Below are 17,643 nucleotides of genomic sequence, written 5' to 3'. Positions count from 1 at the left end.
CTCTTCACATTCCTTTATGGCATCAGTAGTAGTTCCCTTCTTCATCCTTGAATTTTCTTCACTCTTTTCCACCTTAGCTCTCTTGTTGGCACGAGAATCAAGAACAATGCTGTTACTAATAAGAAGTTATTGGGGGATTAGGGAGTTTAATAAAGTCGAAACATTAAAGTCCCAAAGAAAGGGTTGGAAGGGAGATAAGAAAAAGAATGACACAAAAAGACACAACAAAAACATAAAAGAATAGATGAAGATTTTTTATTATACTTCTAATAAATCTGTTTTTAGCAACCTAGGTTACTGAAAGAAATTTTTTATTAAACTTTTAAATAATTTGTTTTTGACAATCTAGATTAGAACGATGAAAATTAAAAGAGATTAGAGAGTGGACTCAACTGCTCATGATGGCACATCAACGCACAACACTTACCTCAATCACATACAATGCAATAAGGTTTCTCCAACGAAGAGCTAGTTACCAAACCCGGATTATGTAGTTCTTTACTTAGCAATATATGATGTTCGAGTTATTCTCTTACTTAACCGAAAGATGATATATAATACAGTTAGAAATTAAATTTGATTTTTAATTGATTTTATTCGAAAATTAACGTCTAGTAGACCTAAAAAATAAATGCAATATGGCCTTATGGCCTAATTTTCTTTTCACATTCTTTGGCAAATATAAAAATATTTTAAGTTAGCTAATTGGAGTCAATTTAGATATAAAACGTTTTGTTAAAAAAAAACTACTTTAGACAAAGAGTTTCAATACTCTCTTTGGCGGAAGTTAATGATAGTGTTTTACAAATTTTTTGGTTTATTTTCTGTCGAAATGAATTTTAACTTATTAAAGTCTCCAGTTATTTGTTCAAGATCTATTTCTGTACATCCAAATTTTTTATTTTTTTTGAAATAGAAATTGAATGGCCTGATTTCAGAAATCACAGAGTTTGATATTTATAACCCATAAATCAAATGATTTGATTTCTTTATTTCAAATTAAATTGTGCCACATTTAAAATTAACACTCCAACAATTCATAATCTAAAAGAACATTGTTGTCAATCCAATATTAAAAATAAAGTGTAACAATTTAGTAAAATATAATTTATTTGTTAAAGAAAAAACAACGAATCAAATATAATTGAACTGTGATCTTAGTATTTGATAAAATTTGATTTTACTTGTTTAACAAAAAATGTGTCACATGTCCAATACTCAATTTTAAAACTTTTCTCAAAAAGTATTTTTGTTTCATTTCATTAGAATTATACACCTTATTAGTAATAGTGTATTACTTGCACCGTTTTATTTATTAAATATATAAAATTATAGTATATGTAAAATTAGTCAAGATGATAACCAATTATTATTTTAAACAAAAAAATTTAGGTTCAAATCTTATAAATAACAAAAGATATCTCAATATACATAATAAAGAATATTTTAGAAATAAAATTTGTACACTAAACTCTTTCCAAGTTCTCATTATATATATTATAAATAGATATACAATAGATTATATACAGTAGATAATATATAATAAAAAATAAAATATTTCTATTTTAAATTAATAATAATAATAATAATAATAATAATAATATTATTATTATTATTATTATTATTATTATTATTATTATTATTATTATTATTATTATTATTCAATAAATGGGAGGATGGAATTACCTATTAATCCACCGGTAAATATCTATTTCTTCTACTAGAAGGTAGGATATATGAATAGTTTGATGTTCAAATTTTTTTCTTTCAAAAATATTATTTACTATATAATTATAAAATTTAAAAATAAAATACTTTATTACTTACCAATTTAGCTAATTTTAAATTTGTTATTGTTACCATATTTACATATAAAAATTTGGAGTAATAGGCAAAATGTCTCTTCATACAACAGTAAATATAATATGAGAAAAATTAAGCGACTAATACTTTTTATAAATATTAGGTAATATTTTGAGTTAATATTTTATTTTTATATTATTAGAATTTAAAATTTAATTAATTATATTATGTGTACATTAAAATTAATTACTGAATTCAGTCATTAACGTAAAATATATATTAAAATATAAAATATACAATAAAAATAAATTAAATTACACATATATTTATACACAAATATATTAATAACTGGTTTTAATAATTAATTTTAATGTACAAATAATATTTTTAAAATTTAATATTTAAAATTTAGAGTGGGCCAAAAATAGACGAAAAATTTTTTTGTTAGTTATATAAATATTTTACCAATTAAATATTTTCCTTTGTAAATATGATATATTATTTTCCTTTTCTATTTATCATTAATTCAATGAAAAAAAAAATTGATGTTGCTTGTGTTTTGTGTGATTCTGACACTTGACCAATGGAGAAAATAACGCTTACGTTTGTGCTTTAGATCTCAGAAGAGAGACGCTACGCTCCCACCACCAGCAACCCTCTCTCACCCCCTTCTCACAAACGCAAACAGAAAGAGAGAAGACGAAGAAGAAAAAAGAACGCACGCACTCCTTTACATTCCAAGGGACGCCCGATACGACGTCGTCTACCTTTGGCCAACCCTTAATCCAGGTCCCTTCTTCTTTGCCTTATTTCATTTCTTTATTATTTTTTTCTTTCTTCTACTATCTAATTTCCAATTTATTGAAACGTTTTCTTTCGAATCAGATTGCTATTCATATTAATTTTGAGAATACAATCATTTAAACAACGAATCTTCAAAATACAACGCGAGTGTTTGAGAATTCCAGGTTCTTAATTGTATGAATATTTTATTTATTTGTTTATTTACTTATTTATTTATTGCGGGAGCAGGATAATAAGGTATAGAAATGGTTTCCAAGGCTTGGGTGCGGTGATTGTTGCTGTTACAGTGGGGAGCAATAACGGAGTGGATCGCAGAGTGGATCGGAGAATGGACAGAAGTAAGAGCCGTACCGATCTACTCGCAGCCGGAAAGAAGAGGGTACAGATTTTTATTTCTAGATTTATTTTGTATATATGCATCATCAAGAATCTCAATTTTTGCTCGGATAAGTTTATATGCTTGTTTAGTTTTGAATAAGATTGAGCTGCATTGCTTGTTTTTATTGTTATTGGGCACTTAGGTTGTTCAAATTGGTGTTGGATGATTGCATAGTTGGAATTAGAAAAGTAGAAAATCATTTTACATTGGGATCTTGCAAAGTAAAAGGGTTTGCTTCGGAGAGTAATGTGCAGAATTGATAAACGTGGATGAGAAAACCAATAGTTTAAGATTTCATAATATACGAGCTCTTTGCATAATGTATCATGGATATGCAGGAATTTAAGTGCCTTGATTTTCTCATTGGCACTTTGGCAGTTACCACCTGCACCTTACTCTGTAAAGTTCACCATTCCCTTTAGATGCCTAAAATCAACATAAGAAAAGTGAATAATAGTACATGACCTTGTGGCATTAATGAATGGAGTTGAGTGGTTGCAGTTTCTTAATTTTATTATTTTGTTTTTATTTCCAGCTTCAACAATTCCGTCAGAAGAAGGACGGTAAAGGTGGTAGTAGCCGTGGGAAATCAAAAAAATCTGATAAAAATCTAATACCTGAGGACGACACTGATGGACAAAGTAGTCCTTCTATGTCAACAACATCATCTCAGGTTACAGATGGAAATGTTGAAACTGACAATGAGTCTAATGCCGTTAGCGCGGAATTATTAGAGTCCCAGTCTTCACCAAACTCATTAACTCTTGACAATCTTGATCCATCTGCTGATTCATCACCACTGGCTATTACAAATACTATAGATGAGGAAACAGAATTGGATTCTGGTAGAAAGTCAGCCCTTGCAGTTCAGGAGGGCCCTGAGGTTGATTCTGAGCTGTCTTCCCAAGATCAAGGGAAACGTGCTCAGTATGTTGGTGCTGATGTGGCTGAGGATGTTTCTTTGCGAACTTCAGACGAACAGAAAGATCTGGAATCGGATAGAAGGCCAGGTGCCGAGGCTCAGGAGGTCGGTAAGGAAGATTCTGAGTTGTCTTTCCACGAACAAGGGAAAAATGCTCAGAATGTTGGTGCTGCTGTGGCTGATGATATATCTTTGAAAACTACAGATAGCCTGGGTCCTGAAGGTGGACCAACTTATGATCATGAGTCTGCACCTGCCATTGTTGCAACTGCAGTCGGCGAGACTGTTCCAGTCACAGCAGAGGGTGATAGCAGGGAAGTATCCTTGCTTTTATCTGAAGATACGACCATTACATCCTTGATGCAAACAAGGGAAGATAAGGTAACCAACTTAGGTTTGTGCTCCTTCTCTTTCTCTCTCTTGTGGGCTTTCACTCTCCCTTTTAATACAATGTTATACGTTTACTTTTAGGCATTAAGGTATTAGTTGCGCAGGCTGGAATATTGATTTGTGTATTTGTTTTATAATTTATATTCTCATTTGTTGCTGGGTAGGGGCAATGCAGGATGCTGATGGTTTGGATACAAAGAAATCTGGTCAAAGCACTGATGTGGAGGAGGCATTTCATAAAACAGAACAACTGGGCAAGTCAGTTGAAGTTGTTTCCTCTCCTAAAGACATTATGCCAGATAAGCATTTGACTTCTAATCAAGGGCAGGGAGATGATATTGCAACTGGTGGTCCTTCTGTGAAAAATCTGGAGGGAGAAATATTATCAGGTTCATCCCATGAAGAAATGCATCTTCAGCCTATTCAAGAACAGATTGTTGAACAGGTTCATAGTGGACATGGCAGAGGACTTCAGGAGGAGCCTTATCAGCAAAGCACTCCTGTTGGATCTATAGCTCTGGATCCAAATCATGAGTTGTCAATGGGAGATGACGCAGTTAATTTGGCCAGGCCAGTGGATGCCTCTCATAGTTTTGATGCAAAAACAGTTGATTTCATGAAGCTGGCTGGAATTATAAAAGATCTTAATGAAGATGTGCTGGCTGAAATTATAAGGGGGCTTAATGAAGACGAGTTTTACTTTTTGCTCAAGTCAAGAAGGGAAGTTTCCGATGCAGATCCTCTAGCCACTAGTTCAACTCTACCTGATGGTGACTTTTCAGAAGCATTTCAGAGACTTAAAGAAGAATTGTTCCTTTCAACTTTAATGAAAAGTATATCTGACATGCAGTTAGGTGAACACTTGGAGCTACAGCTGCAGGCTGACAATGAACATCCCCAGGTCATTGATGAAGTATCTGAGCTCCGAGCTTCTCATCTCGAAGTTAACGAGAAGAATCAACTCCTTATTGAAGAGCTTTCTAATTGCCGTGCTGAACTGCAAGATGTTTCCCAAAAGTGTGTTGAACTGCAAAACCAATTTAATGATGCCAAGGGTGTGGTTGAAACTCTTTCTGCCAGAGTAGTTGAGCTGCAGATTAGTTGTGAAGTCTCCCAAGAAGATTCATTGAATCTGTCAGCAGATTTGTCCGACTGTAGAAGCTTGATCTCATGCTTACAATCTGAAAAGAAGGGTATGAATGAAAATCTTGAGTTGGTGTCTTCTGAGAAAATCAGGCTTCCAAATGAGAAGGAGGTTCATCTAGGTGAAAGTAAGAGGCTGTCAACTGAATTATCCGACTTAAAGAGTTCCATGGAAGTTATAGAAGTTGGAAACGAAGTCTTTGATGATTCTCTTGGTTTTGTTTCGTTGAAGACTTGCTTGAATGGAATGGAGAAAATTTTGGCGAAGCTTGAACAGGCAACTAATGAGTTCCATTTTCAATCAGTCGGCAGGTCTGGTGAACAAGTTTCTCCGGCTGCAGCATCAAAAACACATGAAGATGAACATGAGGTGGAGGTAAGGGATTCAAATGAAGTTCATTCGTCATCAGAATCATTTATTATGTTTGCCAAAGAGGAAACTGGAAACATGAGAAAATTGCTTTCAGAGTGGAAGGGGCATGTTCAGAGTGCAGATGCGTTGTTCAAGGGGGAGCGTGATGGTAGAAAAATTGGTGATGCAAAGAACCGTGATCTCAAAGATCAGTTCGAAGAATTGAAACAACATTGTTCAAATTTGGAAGCATCCAATGTTGAACTTACAGTTCAATGTGAAGCTGCAAAACAACTTCTGGGTGACTTTCAAGAAAAGAAATGTCATCTTGAGGAACTCTGTGAAGCTTTAAAACAAGAAGATATCCAACTCAAAGCCAAAAATAACGAACTTTATGAAAAACTTGGGCAGTTTCAGTCAAAAGTTAGTGAATTGTATACTGAAATCTGCGATGTGAAACAAAGTTCAAATGAGATGTCTTCTATTATTGGTGATCAACTGGAAAATTTGCAGAAGGAGTTGACTCAAAGAACTATGGTGCTCGAGCAAGGGTGGAATACTATTATGGCTGATATATTTAAATTAGTTAGCAAGCTGAATGAATCAGTTGGGGAAACATCCTCAGCCGTCTCGTTTGATGCTCATGATAACTTGGATATCAATAATCTGTTAGCAGTTTCTGTTAATGCAGCCACTAAAATGATTTTTGATCTTCGGAAGAAACTTGAAGCTACTTGTTTGGAACATGAAACAATCTGCTCATCATTTAAAGAGGTGAATATGAAATGTGAGGATCTGCTTGGACGGAATGAATTGGCCGTTGGTGTATTGCACAAGATATACAATGACCTGTGGAAACTTCTGCTCAGTCATAGTGGATCTATGGGTGAAGAGAAGATAGATGTACAAAGCGAAGCACTGCCTGATCTCCTTAACTATGATAGCTATCAGAATATCATGAGATGTCTTGTGGATATATTGACTGAAAAGCAGGAGCTTGAGTCTGTTAACAATGAGATGAAGTCAGAAATGGAGGAACTGAAGATTAAGTGTCTTGATCTAGACTCTGTTAGCAAGTTAATTGAAGATCTTGCCGGCGCTCTGAATATAGAGCATTCGCAGATTGAAAGAAATAAAACTCCTCTTTCATGCTTGGATTCATTAGTGTCTAGCCTTCTGCAGAAAACCAGAGATGCTGAAATCCAGTTACACATGACTAAAGAAGGCTATGGATATAGCGAGACTGAATTGGCTGAATTGAAGGACCAAATGCATTATCTAGACACACTGCGTCTTGAGAAAGAAAATGAAATCCTTGTTCTTAAGGAAATCTTACACCAAGCTGAGGAAGCTCTTACTGCTGCTCGTTCTGAATTGCATGAGAAAACAAATGAACTTGAATATTCAGAGCAAAAGGTGTCCTCCGTGCGGGAGAAACTTAGCATTGCAGTTGCCAAGGGAAAAGGCTTGGTTGTCCAGCGGGATGGCCTCAAGCAGTCTCTGGCTGAGACATCTAGTGAACTGGAGAGATGCATGCAGGAGTTGCAATTGAAAGATGCTAGACTTCATGAGGTTGAAACAAAGCTTAAGACCTACGCAGAGGCTGGTGAGCGCATGGAAGCTATGGAATCCGAGCTTTCATATATTCGTAATTCATCTAATTCCTTGAGAGAGTCATTTCTTCTTAAAGATTCAATGCTTCAGAGGATAGAAGAGGTTTTGGAAGAACTAGATCTCCCAGAGCAGTTTCATTCAGGAGATATAATTGAAAAGATTGATTGGTTGGCTAGGTCAGTTGCTAGTAACTCATTGCCTATGAATGATTGGGAGCAGAAGGAATCTGCAGGAGGAGTTTCATACGCTGATGCTGGTTATGTTGCCAGAGAGTCCTTGGAAGATGATAGTCAGCTGCCACCAGATTCAGGGGATGATTCCCGGAAAGATGATAGTCAGCTGCAATCAGATCCAGGGGATGTACGGCAGCAACAAGAAGAGCTACAAGCCAGTCTTGTCCCACTAGATGGAGATGATCTGAGAAAGAAATTTGAGGAGTTACACAAGAAGTATTTTGGTCTGGCTGAGCAAAATGAAATGTTGGAGCAGTCATTGATGGAAAGAAACAGCATAGTTCAGAGATGGGAAGAGCTTGTAGACAGGATTGATATGCCTTCACATTTACGGTCTGTGGAAATGGAGGATAGAATTGAATGGGTAGGACGAGCACTTGCTGAGGCTAATCATCATGTTGATTCTCTGCAGCTTAAGATTGAAAAATACGAAAGCTATTGTGGATTGCTAAATTCTGATCTTGAAGGGTCTCAAAGGACAGTGTCTGCTCTTCAGACAGACCTTAGATCTCTTACAACTGAGAGAGAGCACCTTTCTGAAAAACTGGAAGTACTGATGTTTGAATGTGAGAAACTATCTATGGAGGTTGGGCAAGCTGAATATCAGAATGAAGTGATGCATAATGAAATATCTAGTTTGAAGGATATACTGGAAAAGAAAGAACTTGAGAATGAAAAGTTGCATAATGAACTAGCTAGTTTGAAGGATATATTGGAAAAGAAAGATTCACTTGAAGAACAAGTATTTGCCATTGATAGCAAGCTCAGAAAACTGCATGACTTACTTGGTGATGCGTTGCCAGAATCTGAAATGGAAAATCTGGTTTCTGGAACTGCAAATATTGATTCCTTGGAAGAACTGCTGAGAAAGCTTATAGAAAATCAAGCTAGTCTTCAATCAAAGAAGGATGCAATTGAAGAACAAATTTTCACCATTGATAGTAAGCTCCAAAAACTGCATGACTTAGTTCGTGATGTCTTGCCAGAATCTGAAACACAAAATCTGGTTTCTGGAAGTGCAAATATTGATTCCTTGGAAGAATTGCTGAGAAGGCTTGTAGAAAATCAAGCAAGTCTTAAATCAAAGAAAGATGCAATTGAAGAACAAATTTTCACCATTGATGGGAAGCTCAGAAAACTGCATGACTTAGTTGGTGATGTGCTGCCAGAATCCGAAACCGAAAATCTTGTTTCCGGAAGTTTAAGTATTGATTCCTTGGAAGCACTGCTGAGAAAGCTTATAGAAAATCAAGCTAGTCTTCAATCAAAGAAGGATGCAATTGAAGAACAAATTTTCATCATTGATGGGAAGCTCAGGAAACTGCATGACTTAGTTGGTGATGCGCTGCCAGAATCCGAAACTGAAAATCTTGTTTCCGGAAGTTTAAATATTGATTCCTTGGAAGAACTGCTGAGAAGGCTTATGGAAAATCAAGCTAGTCTTCAATCAAAGAAGGATGCAATTGAAGAACAAATTTTCATCATTGATGGGAAGCTCAGGACACTGCATGACTTAGTTGGTGATGCGCTGCCAGAATCCGAAACTGAAAATCTTGTTTCCGGAAGTGCAAATATTGATTCCTTGGAAGAACTGCTGAGAAAGCTTATCGAAAATCAAGCAAGTATTCAATCAGAGAAAGGTGCAATTGAAGAACAAATTTTCACCACTGATGGCAAGCTCAGGAAACTGCATGACTTAATTCGTGATGTCTTGCCAGAATCTGAAACACAAAATCTGGTTTCTGGAAGTTCAAATATTGATTCCTTGGAAGAATTGCTGAGAAAGCTTGTAGAAAATCAAGCAAGCCTTCAATCAAAGAAAGATGCAATTGAAGAACAAATTTTCACCGTTGATGGGAAGCTAAAAAAACTGCATGACTTGGTTGGTGATGTACTGCCAGAATCTGAAACTGAAAATCTGGTTTCTGGAAGTGCAAATATTGATTCCTTGGAAGAACTGCTGAGAAAGCTTATAGAAAATCAAGCAAGTTTTCGATCAAAGAAAGATGCAATTGAAGAACAAATTTTCACCATTGATGGTAAGCTCCAAAAACTGCATGACTTAGTTCGTGATGTCTTGCCAGAATCTGAAACACAAAATCTAGTTTCTGGAAGTGCAAATATTGATTCCTTGGAAGAATTGCTAAGAAAGCTTGTAGAAAATCAAGCAAGCCTTCAATCAAAGAAAGATGCAATTGAAGAACAAATTTTCACCATTGATGGGAAGCTCAGAAAACTGCATGACTTAGTTGGTGATGTGCTGCCAGAATCCGAAACCGAAAATCTTGTTTCCGGAAGTTTAAGTATTGATTCCTTGGAAGCACTGCTGAGAAAGCTTATAGAAAATCAAGCTAGTCTTCAAACAAAGAAGGATGCAACTGAAGAACAAATTTTCATCATTGATGGGAAGCTCAGAAAACTGCTTGAATTAGTAGGTGATGCGCTGCCAGAATCCGAAACTGAAAATCTTGTTTCCGGAAGTGCAAATATTGATTCCTTGGAAGAACTGCTGAGAAAGCTTGTAGAAAATCAAGCAAGCCTTCAATCAAAGAAAGATGCAATTGAAGAACAAATTTCCACCATTGATGGGAAGCTCAAAAAACTGCATGACTTAGTTGGTGATGTGCTGCCAGAATCTGAAACTGAAAATCTGGTTTCTGGAAGTGCAAATATTGATTCCTTGGAAGAGCTGCTGAGAAAGCTTATAGAAAATCAAGCTAGTCTTCAAGCAAAGAAGGATGCAACTGAAGAACAAATTTTCATCATTGATGGGAAGCTCAGAAAACTGCATGAATTAGTAGGTGATGCGCTGCCAGAATCCGAAACTGAAAATCTTGTTTCCGGAAGTGCAAATATTGATTCCTTGGAAGAACTGCTGAGAAAGCTTATAGAAAATCAAGCAAGTATTCAATCCGAGAAAGGTGCAATTGAAGAACAAATTTTCACCACTAATGGCAAGCTCAGGAAACTGCATGACTTAGTTTTTGACGTCTTGCCAGAATATGAAACAGAAAATCTGGTTTCCGGAAGTGCAAATATTGATACCTTGGAAGAATTGCTGAGAAAGCTTGTAGAAAGTCAAGCCAGCCTTCAATCAAAGAAAGATACAATTGAAGAACAAATTTTCACCATTGATGTCAAACTCAGGAAACTGCATGATTTAGTTGGTGATGTGTTGCCAGAATCTGAAACAGAAAATCTGGTTTCCGGAAGTGCAAATATTGATTCCTTGGAAGAACTGCTGAGAAAGCTTATAGAAAACCAAGCAAGTCTTCAATCAAACAAACTGATGCATGTGGTTGAACTTGCTAGTGACAGTTCACAACAAGATGGTGCCACTATTCTGGAGGCAAGAAGTACAGATATGCATGATAAGGAGGAGGCAGATATTGATAGATATAAGAAAGATCTGGAGGAGGCTTTGAGTGAATTGGAGCATGCAAAGGAGGAGAGAGAGAAAACTTTGGAAAAGCAAATGTCTTTATCCATTGAAGTTGAAGCTTTGAGCAAAAGAATTGAGGAGTTGCAATTGCTTCTTAATCAGGAGGAGCAGAAGTCAGCTTCTGTTAGAGAAAAATTAAACGTTGCTGTCAGGAAAGGGAAGTCTTTGGTCCAACACCGAGACAGTCTTAAACAAACAATTGAAGAGATGACTACTGAGATTACGCAGTTGAAATCTGAGATCAGTAATAGGGAAGATACTCTGGCTGAGCATGCTCAGAAGTTAAGTCATTTGTCAACTTACCCAAATAGATTGGAAGCTCTTGAATCTGAGATTATACATCTGAAGAACCACTTGGCAGAATCTGAGCACCACTTGCAGGAGAAAGAATATTCTTTGAACCTGATTTTGAACAAGTTAGGTGAGATTGAGATTGGTGGTGAGGGTTATATAAGTGATCCAATCAAGAAGTTGGAATGCATTGAGAAACTTTGCTCTGATCTGCATGGTACTGTTGCCTCTTTAGAACAAGAATCCAGGAAATCTAAAAGAGCAGCAGAGCTCCTGTTGGCAGAGTTGAATGAGGTTCAGGAAAGAAATGATGCTTTTCAGGAGGAGCTTGCAAAGGCAGATGCTGAGCTTGTGGATCTCAGGAAAGAGAGGGATTCATTTGAGGCTGCCAAACTGGAAGCTCTTTCACATCTTCAAAAGTTGTCAGCCTTGCATGAGGAGGGAAAAAAGAACCATTCTTCCGAGTTGACGGCATTAAAATCTAGCATGAATGAACTCTGCACAGGATTTGGTGAGATACAGCATTTACTGGTTAGTGCGTTCTCCATGGATTTGGAATCTTTTCAGAATCTGGAGGCTGGTCTCAAGTCATGCATAAAAGGAAGCAATGCTACAAATATGTTGGATTCATCTGTTGCCAAAACACATAATGGCATGTCACCTTGGTCATCTATTACTAAGGTATTATTATCATATGGATACTCAAACCAGTCATTAGAAAATATTTTTTTAGCACTTAGTTTTGATTACATTTGATTTTCTAAAGCAACTTCTTTAAATGCTAAAGCAATTAGAAATTTAAATTAGAAAGCAGTTACTGGATGGGTGAAGCTGTGTAGATTTGATTTCTTGTACTTTTTTTTTGTATGTTTTGTTTTGTTTTTTTCCCCCCTCTCCCAGGGGTGCTTGCCATTCCATCTAATGCTATTTGAATGGGCCGTTAGGTTCATTTCCATACTTTGATATATGTGTTACCATTCAGATGCAATGTTTTTTTTTTTCCTTTTCTTTTTTTCTCTCTCCCCAACTGCATGCTTTTGTCCATAAGCATGCAATACTAGGGATTGTTCCTAGCCTCTGTTGTTCTGTGAATGGTTATTTGAAAGAGCTTCTTGGTCTGATATACGATGCATAGGGATATTACAACTTGGCTGCATGTTTGAGATTTCTATTCTCTCTGTTTTTGTTATCTCAAACCATTGTAATGCATTATCATTTAATTGATTTAGATTTTTTCTGAGTTGTGACTTCTCAAACTAGAATAAACTGAGCACTGGTGACAAATTTCAGAGCCAGAAAGATTATTTTGTTCTATCCCAGAAAAGGATAGAAGTTTGTATTCAGTAGACGCCGACTTGCTGCATACATTTTATTGTTAACTTGTAGGCATTACTTTGAATAACTTCTTTATTGCATGTGGTTTTGTTAACCCATTTCCTTAAGATTTCAGAAATTTCTATAACCAGTTAGAAATTCAGGTACAAAAATATTTCCCATTTGAGATCTCAGTCCGTAATGGAGGTAGAGATTTTTATCTTTATTATAATTGTAAATAGAATAAAAATGGATTGATGCAGTTGCAACTTGAAACTCAGTTCTCTTCTCTCTTTATGACTCATTTATATTCCTTGCATATTTCTGGTTTATCTTTTAGTTAATTTTTCTGATAAGGCTTACTTGCAATTCTTGTTATTATTTTGTTGAATTTGTTCTTCCTAATATTGTGACATTTCTCTCCAGAAGAGCTCCTTGTCTTCAGATTCTCGATCTGATTTTGACACAGTTGGAAATTTCCATCTTCTTCGGAGTCAACTGCAAGAGGTATTGGTAGAGATTGGTTCTCTTAAGGAAAGAATAACTATCCACTCAAGTTTGATGCTGGAGCAAGACAAAAATCTGTCTGAACTAATGGCGAGTATTGAAAAAGAAATGACTATCCAAAGAGAGTCGTGTGAAGCCATGAAGCAAAAAGTTACTAATCAAGATGGGGAACTAGTTGCATTACGCGGGAGCATTGACTACCTTTGTGAAGCATGTATCAGCTCAGTCAATGAAATTGAAAATGGAAAAGCTGAACTGGTTGGAAATAAGGTTGAATCAGATCCAGGGATTAACTTGATGCTGACATCATTTGGCGATGGAACATCTGAAGAACGCATCAGAACCCTCGTAGATAGATTGCTGATGGCTGCAAAAAGTGTTGCTACTATAAGAACTGGATTTTCAGATGCTAATCATAATGAAATGAAGGCTACTATAACAAATTTACAGCTAGAGCTTCAGGAGAAGGATGTCCAAAGAGAGAGGATTTGCTCAGAGCTGGTAAAGCAGATCAAGGATGCTGAAGCTTCTGCAAACAGTTACTCTCAAGATCTTCAATCTCTTAAGATTCAAGAGCACAATCTTAAGAAACAGGTGGAAGTAATTGAGGCAGAAAGGAAGATACTGGAAGAGAGAGTAAATGAGCTGCAGGAAAAGCAACGAATTGCAGCTGAATTGGAGGAGAAAACCAAATCTCAGACTGATTTGCTGGCCGCCAAAGACCAAGGTGAGCTTTATGTGGTTTCTTGTTTTTTTTTTTTTTATTAAACATGTATTTTATTTATTTTTGGTTATGAATGAGAATTTGCTGACCCCACCTAGTGGGACAAGGCTTCGTTATTGTTGTTGTATGAATGAGAACTTAATATATCTTGGACCTGATGGTTTGTTGTAGAAATCGAATCACTCATGCATGCACTTGATGAGGAAGAGATGCAAATGGAAGAGCTGACAAATAAGATTGTGGAACTTGAGAAGGTTGTTCAGCAGAAGACTCGGGAGATTGAAAGTCTTGACTCCTCTCGTGGTAAGGTTATGAAAAAGCTTGCTGTAACTGTAGGTAAGTTTGATGAGCTTCACCACCTGTCTGCAAGTCTCCTTTCGGAGGTTGAAAGGCTTCAGTCCCAATTGCAAGAAAGAGACAGTGAAATTTCTTTCTTAAGACAAGAGGTTACAAGATGCACGAATGATGTTCTTCTTGCAACACAAATGAGTAACAAGGCAGGTTCAGACGAGATCTTTGAGCTTTTGATGTGGGTTGACACAATGATATCTCAAGAGGGGATGGATGATATACTTCCCGACCTCAAAAGCAATAGTCAAGTTCATGAATACAAAGAAATACTTCAGAAGAAACTGATGTCTGTATTATCGGAATTGGAGAATCTAAAGGCTGTTGCTGAAAATAAGGATGCAATGTTGCAAGAAGAAAAGAGTAAGGTAGAAAAGTTGAACCACAAAGCAGAAACTCTTGAGAAGTCCTTGCATGAGAAAGAAATGCAGTTGAATTTGCTTGAAGGTGTTGAAGAAAATGGGAAGGGAGCTAGCACGAGCTCAGAAATTTTGGAAGTTGAACCAGTGGTAAGGAACTCAGTTATTTATCTACTTGTTCATTGCTAGTCTCTTAACTGAAAATGTGTTTGGAGATTGTTACTATTTACTTAGGTACTTCATTGACATCTCTATACTAGGAATTAAAGAAGCACAACATGAATAAAATTGTAGTTTCCTTGGTTTTCTTGCATCCTTTACTCTGCTGCCAAATGCAACTAGCGCAAGAATCTTATCATAAATTCAGATCAAATAAAAAACCTCTTCAAAGTTGATCTTAAATTAGAATAAAACATGAAATCTGTGTGTTTATCTTGTGATATTGCTTGCTCATTATATTTTTGCAAGCAAATATCTGCTAGCAGTTTTAAAAGTATAGTAGTTATATTCTGTAGAATGTGTTCCTTCTCTCTTCTGGCATCTCACTCTGATAGAAAATGATAAACACACACTTACATTTCGTTTTTGATATTATGAAATTAACTTTATTTGATGTGGTGATTGGAAACTGGTTATAGTTCTTTTCTGGTTGAAATGCATCCACACAGTTGTCGGTTCAATTTGAATTTGGAGGGGTTGTGTTTGTTTGACCTTTTTATTTTAATTTTTTTCGTGAATAGGTGAACGAGTGGAGAACAACAGGGCCTTTTGTAACACCTCAAGTCCGCAGTTTGCGCAAGGGCAATAATGATTATGTTGCCATTGCTGTAGATGAAGACCCTGTTAGTACTAGTAGGATAGAAGATGAAGAGGACGACAAAGGTATTTTTCTGCGACCTTACTTTGAACTGGCTTCTGCAATCTCAACAAAACATTATGGTCTCTTTTACTTACTCTTGTTTCCCCTTATCTTGTTACAGTCCATGGTTTCAAATCACTTAGTTCTTCAAAAATAGTCCCGAGATTTACGAGACCTGTGACAGACTTGATCGATGGCTTGTGGTAGGCAACGTGATTCTTTCACCTTGTTTTATTTGCTTTTTAGTTTGATGAATTTAATGAATGTCATGTGCTCGTTTCTTGCAGGGTTTCATGTGATCGAACTCTTATGAGACGGCCAATATTGCGGCTCGGCATTATAATTTATTGGGCCATAGTGCACGCACTTCTTGCCTTCTTCGTAGTTTGAGGGCCTTCATTTGGCACCGAGTCAGGTGTTGGCTTTGTAGAATTAGTTGTGGCACTCCCAAATCCTGAGGAGCACAGGAAGTGCTGATAGTGGGGGTGGTTGATTGATTGAAATTATAGTTTGAAACAAATTACTTTAGTTGTACAGTGTCTTCCTTTCACCTTATTCTTGATATAATAATAAAGTGAAAGATGCTACTGCCAGAAAGAACATGCAGCTTTAGAAGAAAATGATAGCAGATTGCTCAAATATTTGAAGAGCCTGTTACAATAAAACCTTGGTGGTTTTACCAGATCCTGATGCCATTTTACCTTTAGCAAGATCACAACACTTTTCTGGAGGGGTTGCTACTGTACCTTAAATATTGAACATTTTTAGAAAGTAGGATACATGGACAGATAGTTATAGAGAAACATAATTCTTTTGTACCTTGATTTTTTATATCTTGCATTTTGTGATGACTCGGTCAACCATAATATGCTTTTGCTTCTGTATTTAGCGGAATAGTCGTGCCTAATCTTAAGCAATTTGCTTTTACTAAAAATCTCACGTGACCCACGATTAGATCATACTTGAAATAGATACAAAGAGCATAAGCTTGTTTTGTATCCTGTTAATTTGCGTTCATGCTCATGAATTTTCTTTTATGTTGTGTGGGTTATCAAATGAATGTGTAAAAATAATGGATTAATTCATACAAATAGTTCTTTTAGTAAAAGCTCATGATGCACGGAAACACGAATTTTAAAATTTTATTATACACGGAGACATGATATATATACAATATAAAATATTTTTTAGATAAATTTCAATGAATTTTTGATATTTTATTGATATTAAAATATAAAATAAATTTTTAACTGTTTTTAATGTCTTCTTTTAACTATATAAAAATATTTAAAATATTTTATTTTAATAAATAATATATATTATTTCTAGACTCATTTCAAGAATACATATTAAAAATAAAGTTGGACGCTGACAAGTAATTATATTTAGGTGTGTCTGAAGAAGAATTTTTTATTTTTATTAAGACATAATTAGACATAGCAGACACACGTATCGGACGAGTATCGATAAGTGTCGTATCCAAGATGTGTCTGACACGCGGACACGACAACTCAACGAAGTTTCCTACTTCATAGGTAAAAGCAGTATTTTGAAATGGAAAATGATCTTAAGCACGTGTTGCAAATAGAATTAAGAATAACGGGTTCATATATACAAGAATCCAGTTTCACATAGGCAGAGTAATCCTTTCATATTTTCAAAGAACTAAAATTTGATAAACTGTAGTGATATTTTTTAAAAGAATATGATCATGTAATTAAATTTCTCGAAATGGATGCTTATTCAAATTCAAGATGAGAGACGTACTTCTGAGTAGGGGTGTGCATGTGTCGGGTAAAACCGGATTTGATGTGACTTAAATCCGGTTCGAAATATATAACAGGTCTATTTGTTAGATCCGAACCGACCCTAGACACGATGAAACTTATACACTTTCGGGTCACGATTATACCGGGTAAAAATCGGGTGAAAACTGGACTGTTAACATTACATTACCTTGATACCTTCTTGTAAGCTAGTATGTGAAAATATCCAAATTTCTAAGACTCCAACTATTATTTGACATGGTAAAATTCACTTAGAAAAATATAACAAGAATTAACTCTTCTCTAAAATTAAAGCATAACCATAATCAATACTAATATTGTCTAATAAGTAAAAACATCAAATATTTAAATCAATACAAATAACACAATATT

The 17,643-nt window shown here is 35.7% G+C and overlaps 1 protein-coding gene across 6 annotated transcripts; it reads left to right on the top strand.

Moving 5' to 3' along the window:
• The first annotated feature begins 2,326 nt into the window (after positions 1 to 2,326).
• On the top strand, positions 2,327 to 16,378 carry LOC112755613 (uncharacterized). Of its 6 annotated transcripts, none has more exons than XM_025803818.3 (9): positions 2,327 to 2,592; positions 2,836 to 2,986; positions 3,522 to 4,289; positions 4,463 to 12,054; positions 13,114 to 13,921; positions 14,090 to 14,775; positions 15,366 to 15,507; positions 15,606 to 15,687; positions 15,772 to 16,378. In XM_025803818.3, exons 4-9 carry the CDS (start codon positions 4,468 to 4,470, stop codon positions 15,872 to 15,874), a joined length of 9,408 nt encoding a protein of 3,135 aa, XP_025659603.1. In that variant the 5' UTR covers positions 2,327 to 2,592; positions 2,836 to 2,986; positions 3,522 to 4,289; positions 4,463 to 4,467; the 3' UTR covers positions 15,875 to 16,378. The 6 variants fall into 6 exon arrangements, with proteins under 6 accessions (XP_025659603.1, XP_025659600.1, XP_025659598.1 ...); XM_025803815.3 differs by having other exon boundaries at positions 2,332 to 2,592; positions 3,522 to 4,302; positions 13,117 to 13,921; XM_025803813.3 differs by having other exon boundaries at positions 2,332 to 2,592; positions 3,522 to 4,302.
• Positions 16,379 to 17,643: the final 1,265 nt, after the last annotated feature.

Source organism: Arachis hypogaea, chromosome 6, assembly GCF_003086295.3.
Source record: "Arachis hypogaea cultivar Tifrunner chromosome 6, arahy.Tifrunner.gnm2.J5K5, whole genome shotgun sequence".
In the NCBI taxonomy this organism is placed as follows: domain Eukaryota; kingdom Viridiplantae; phylum Streptophyta; class Magnoliopsida; order Fabales; family Fabaceae; genus Arachis; species Arachis hypogaea.
This window is presented reverse-complemented; position numbering and strand designations above follow the sequence as displayed.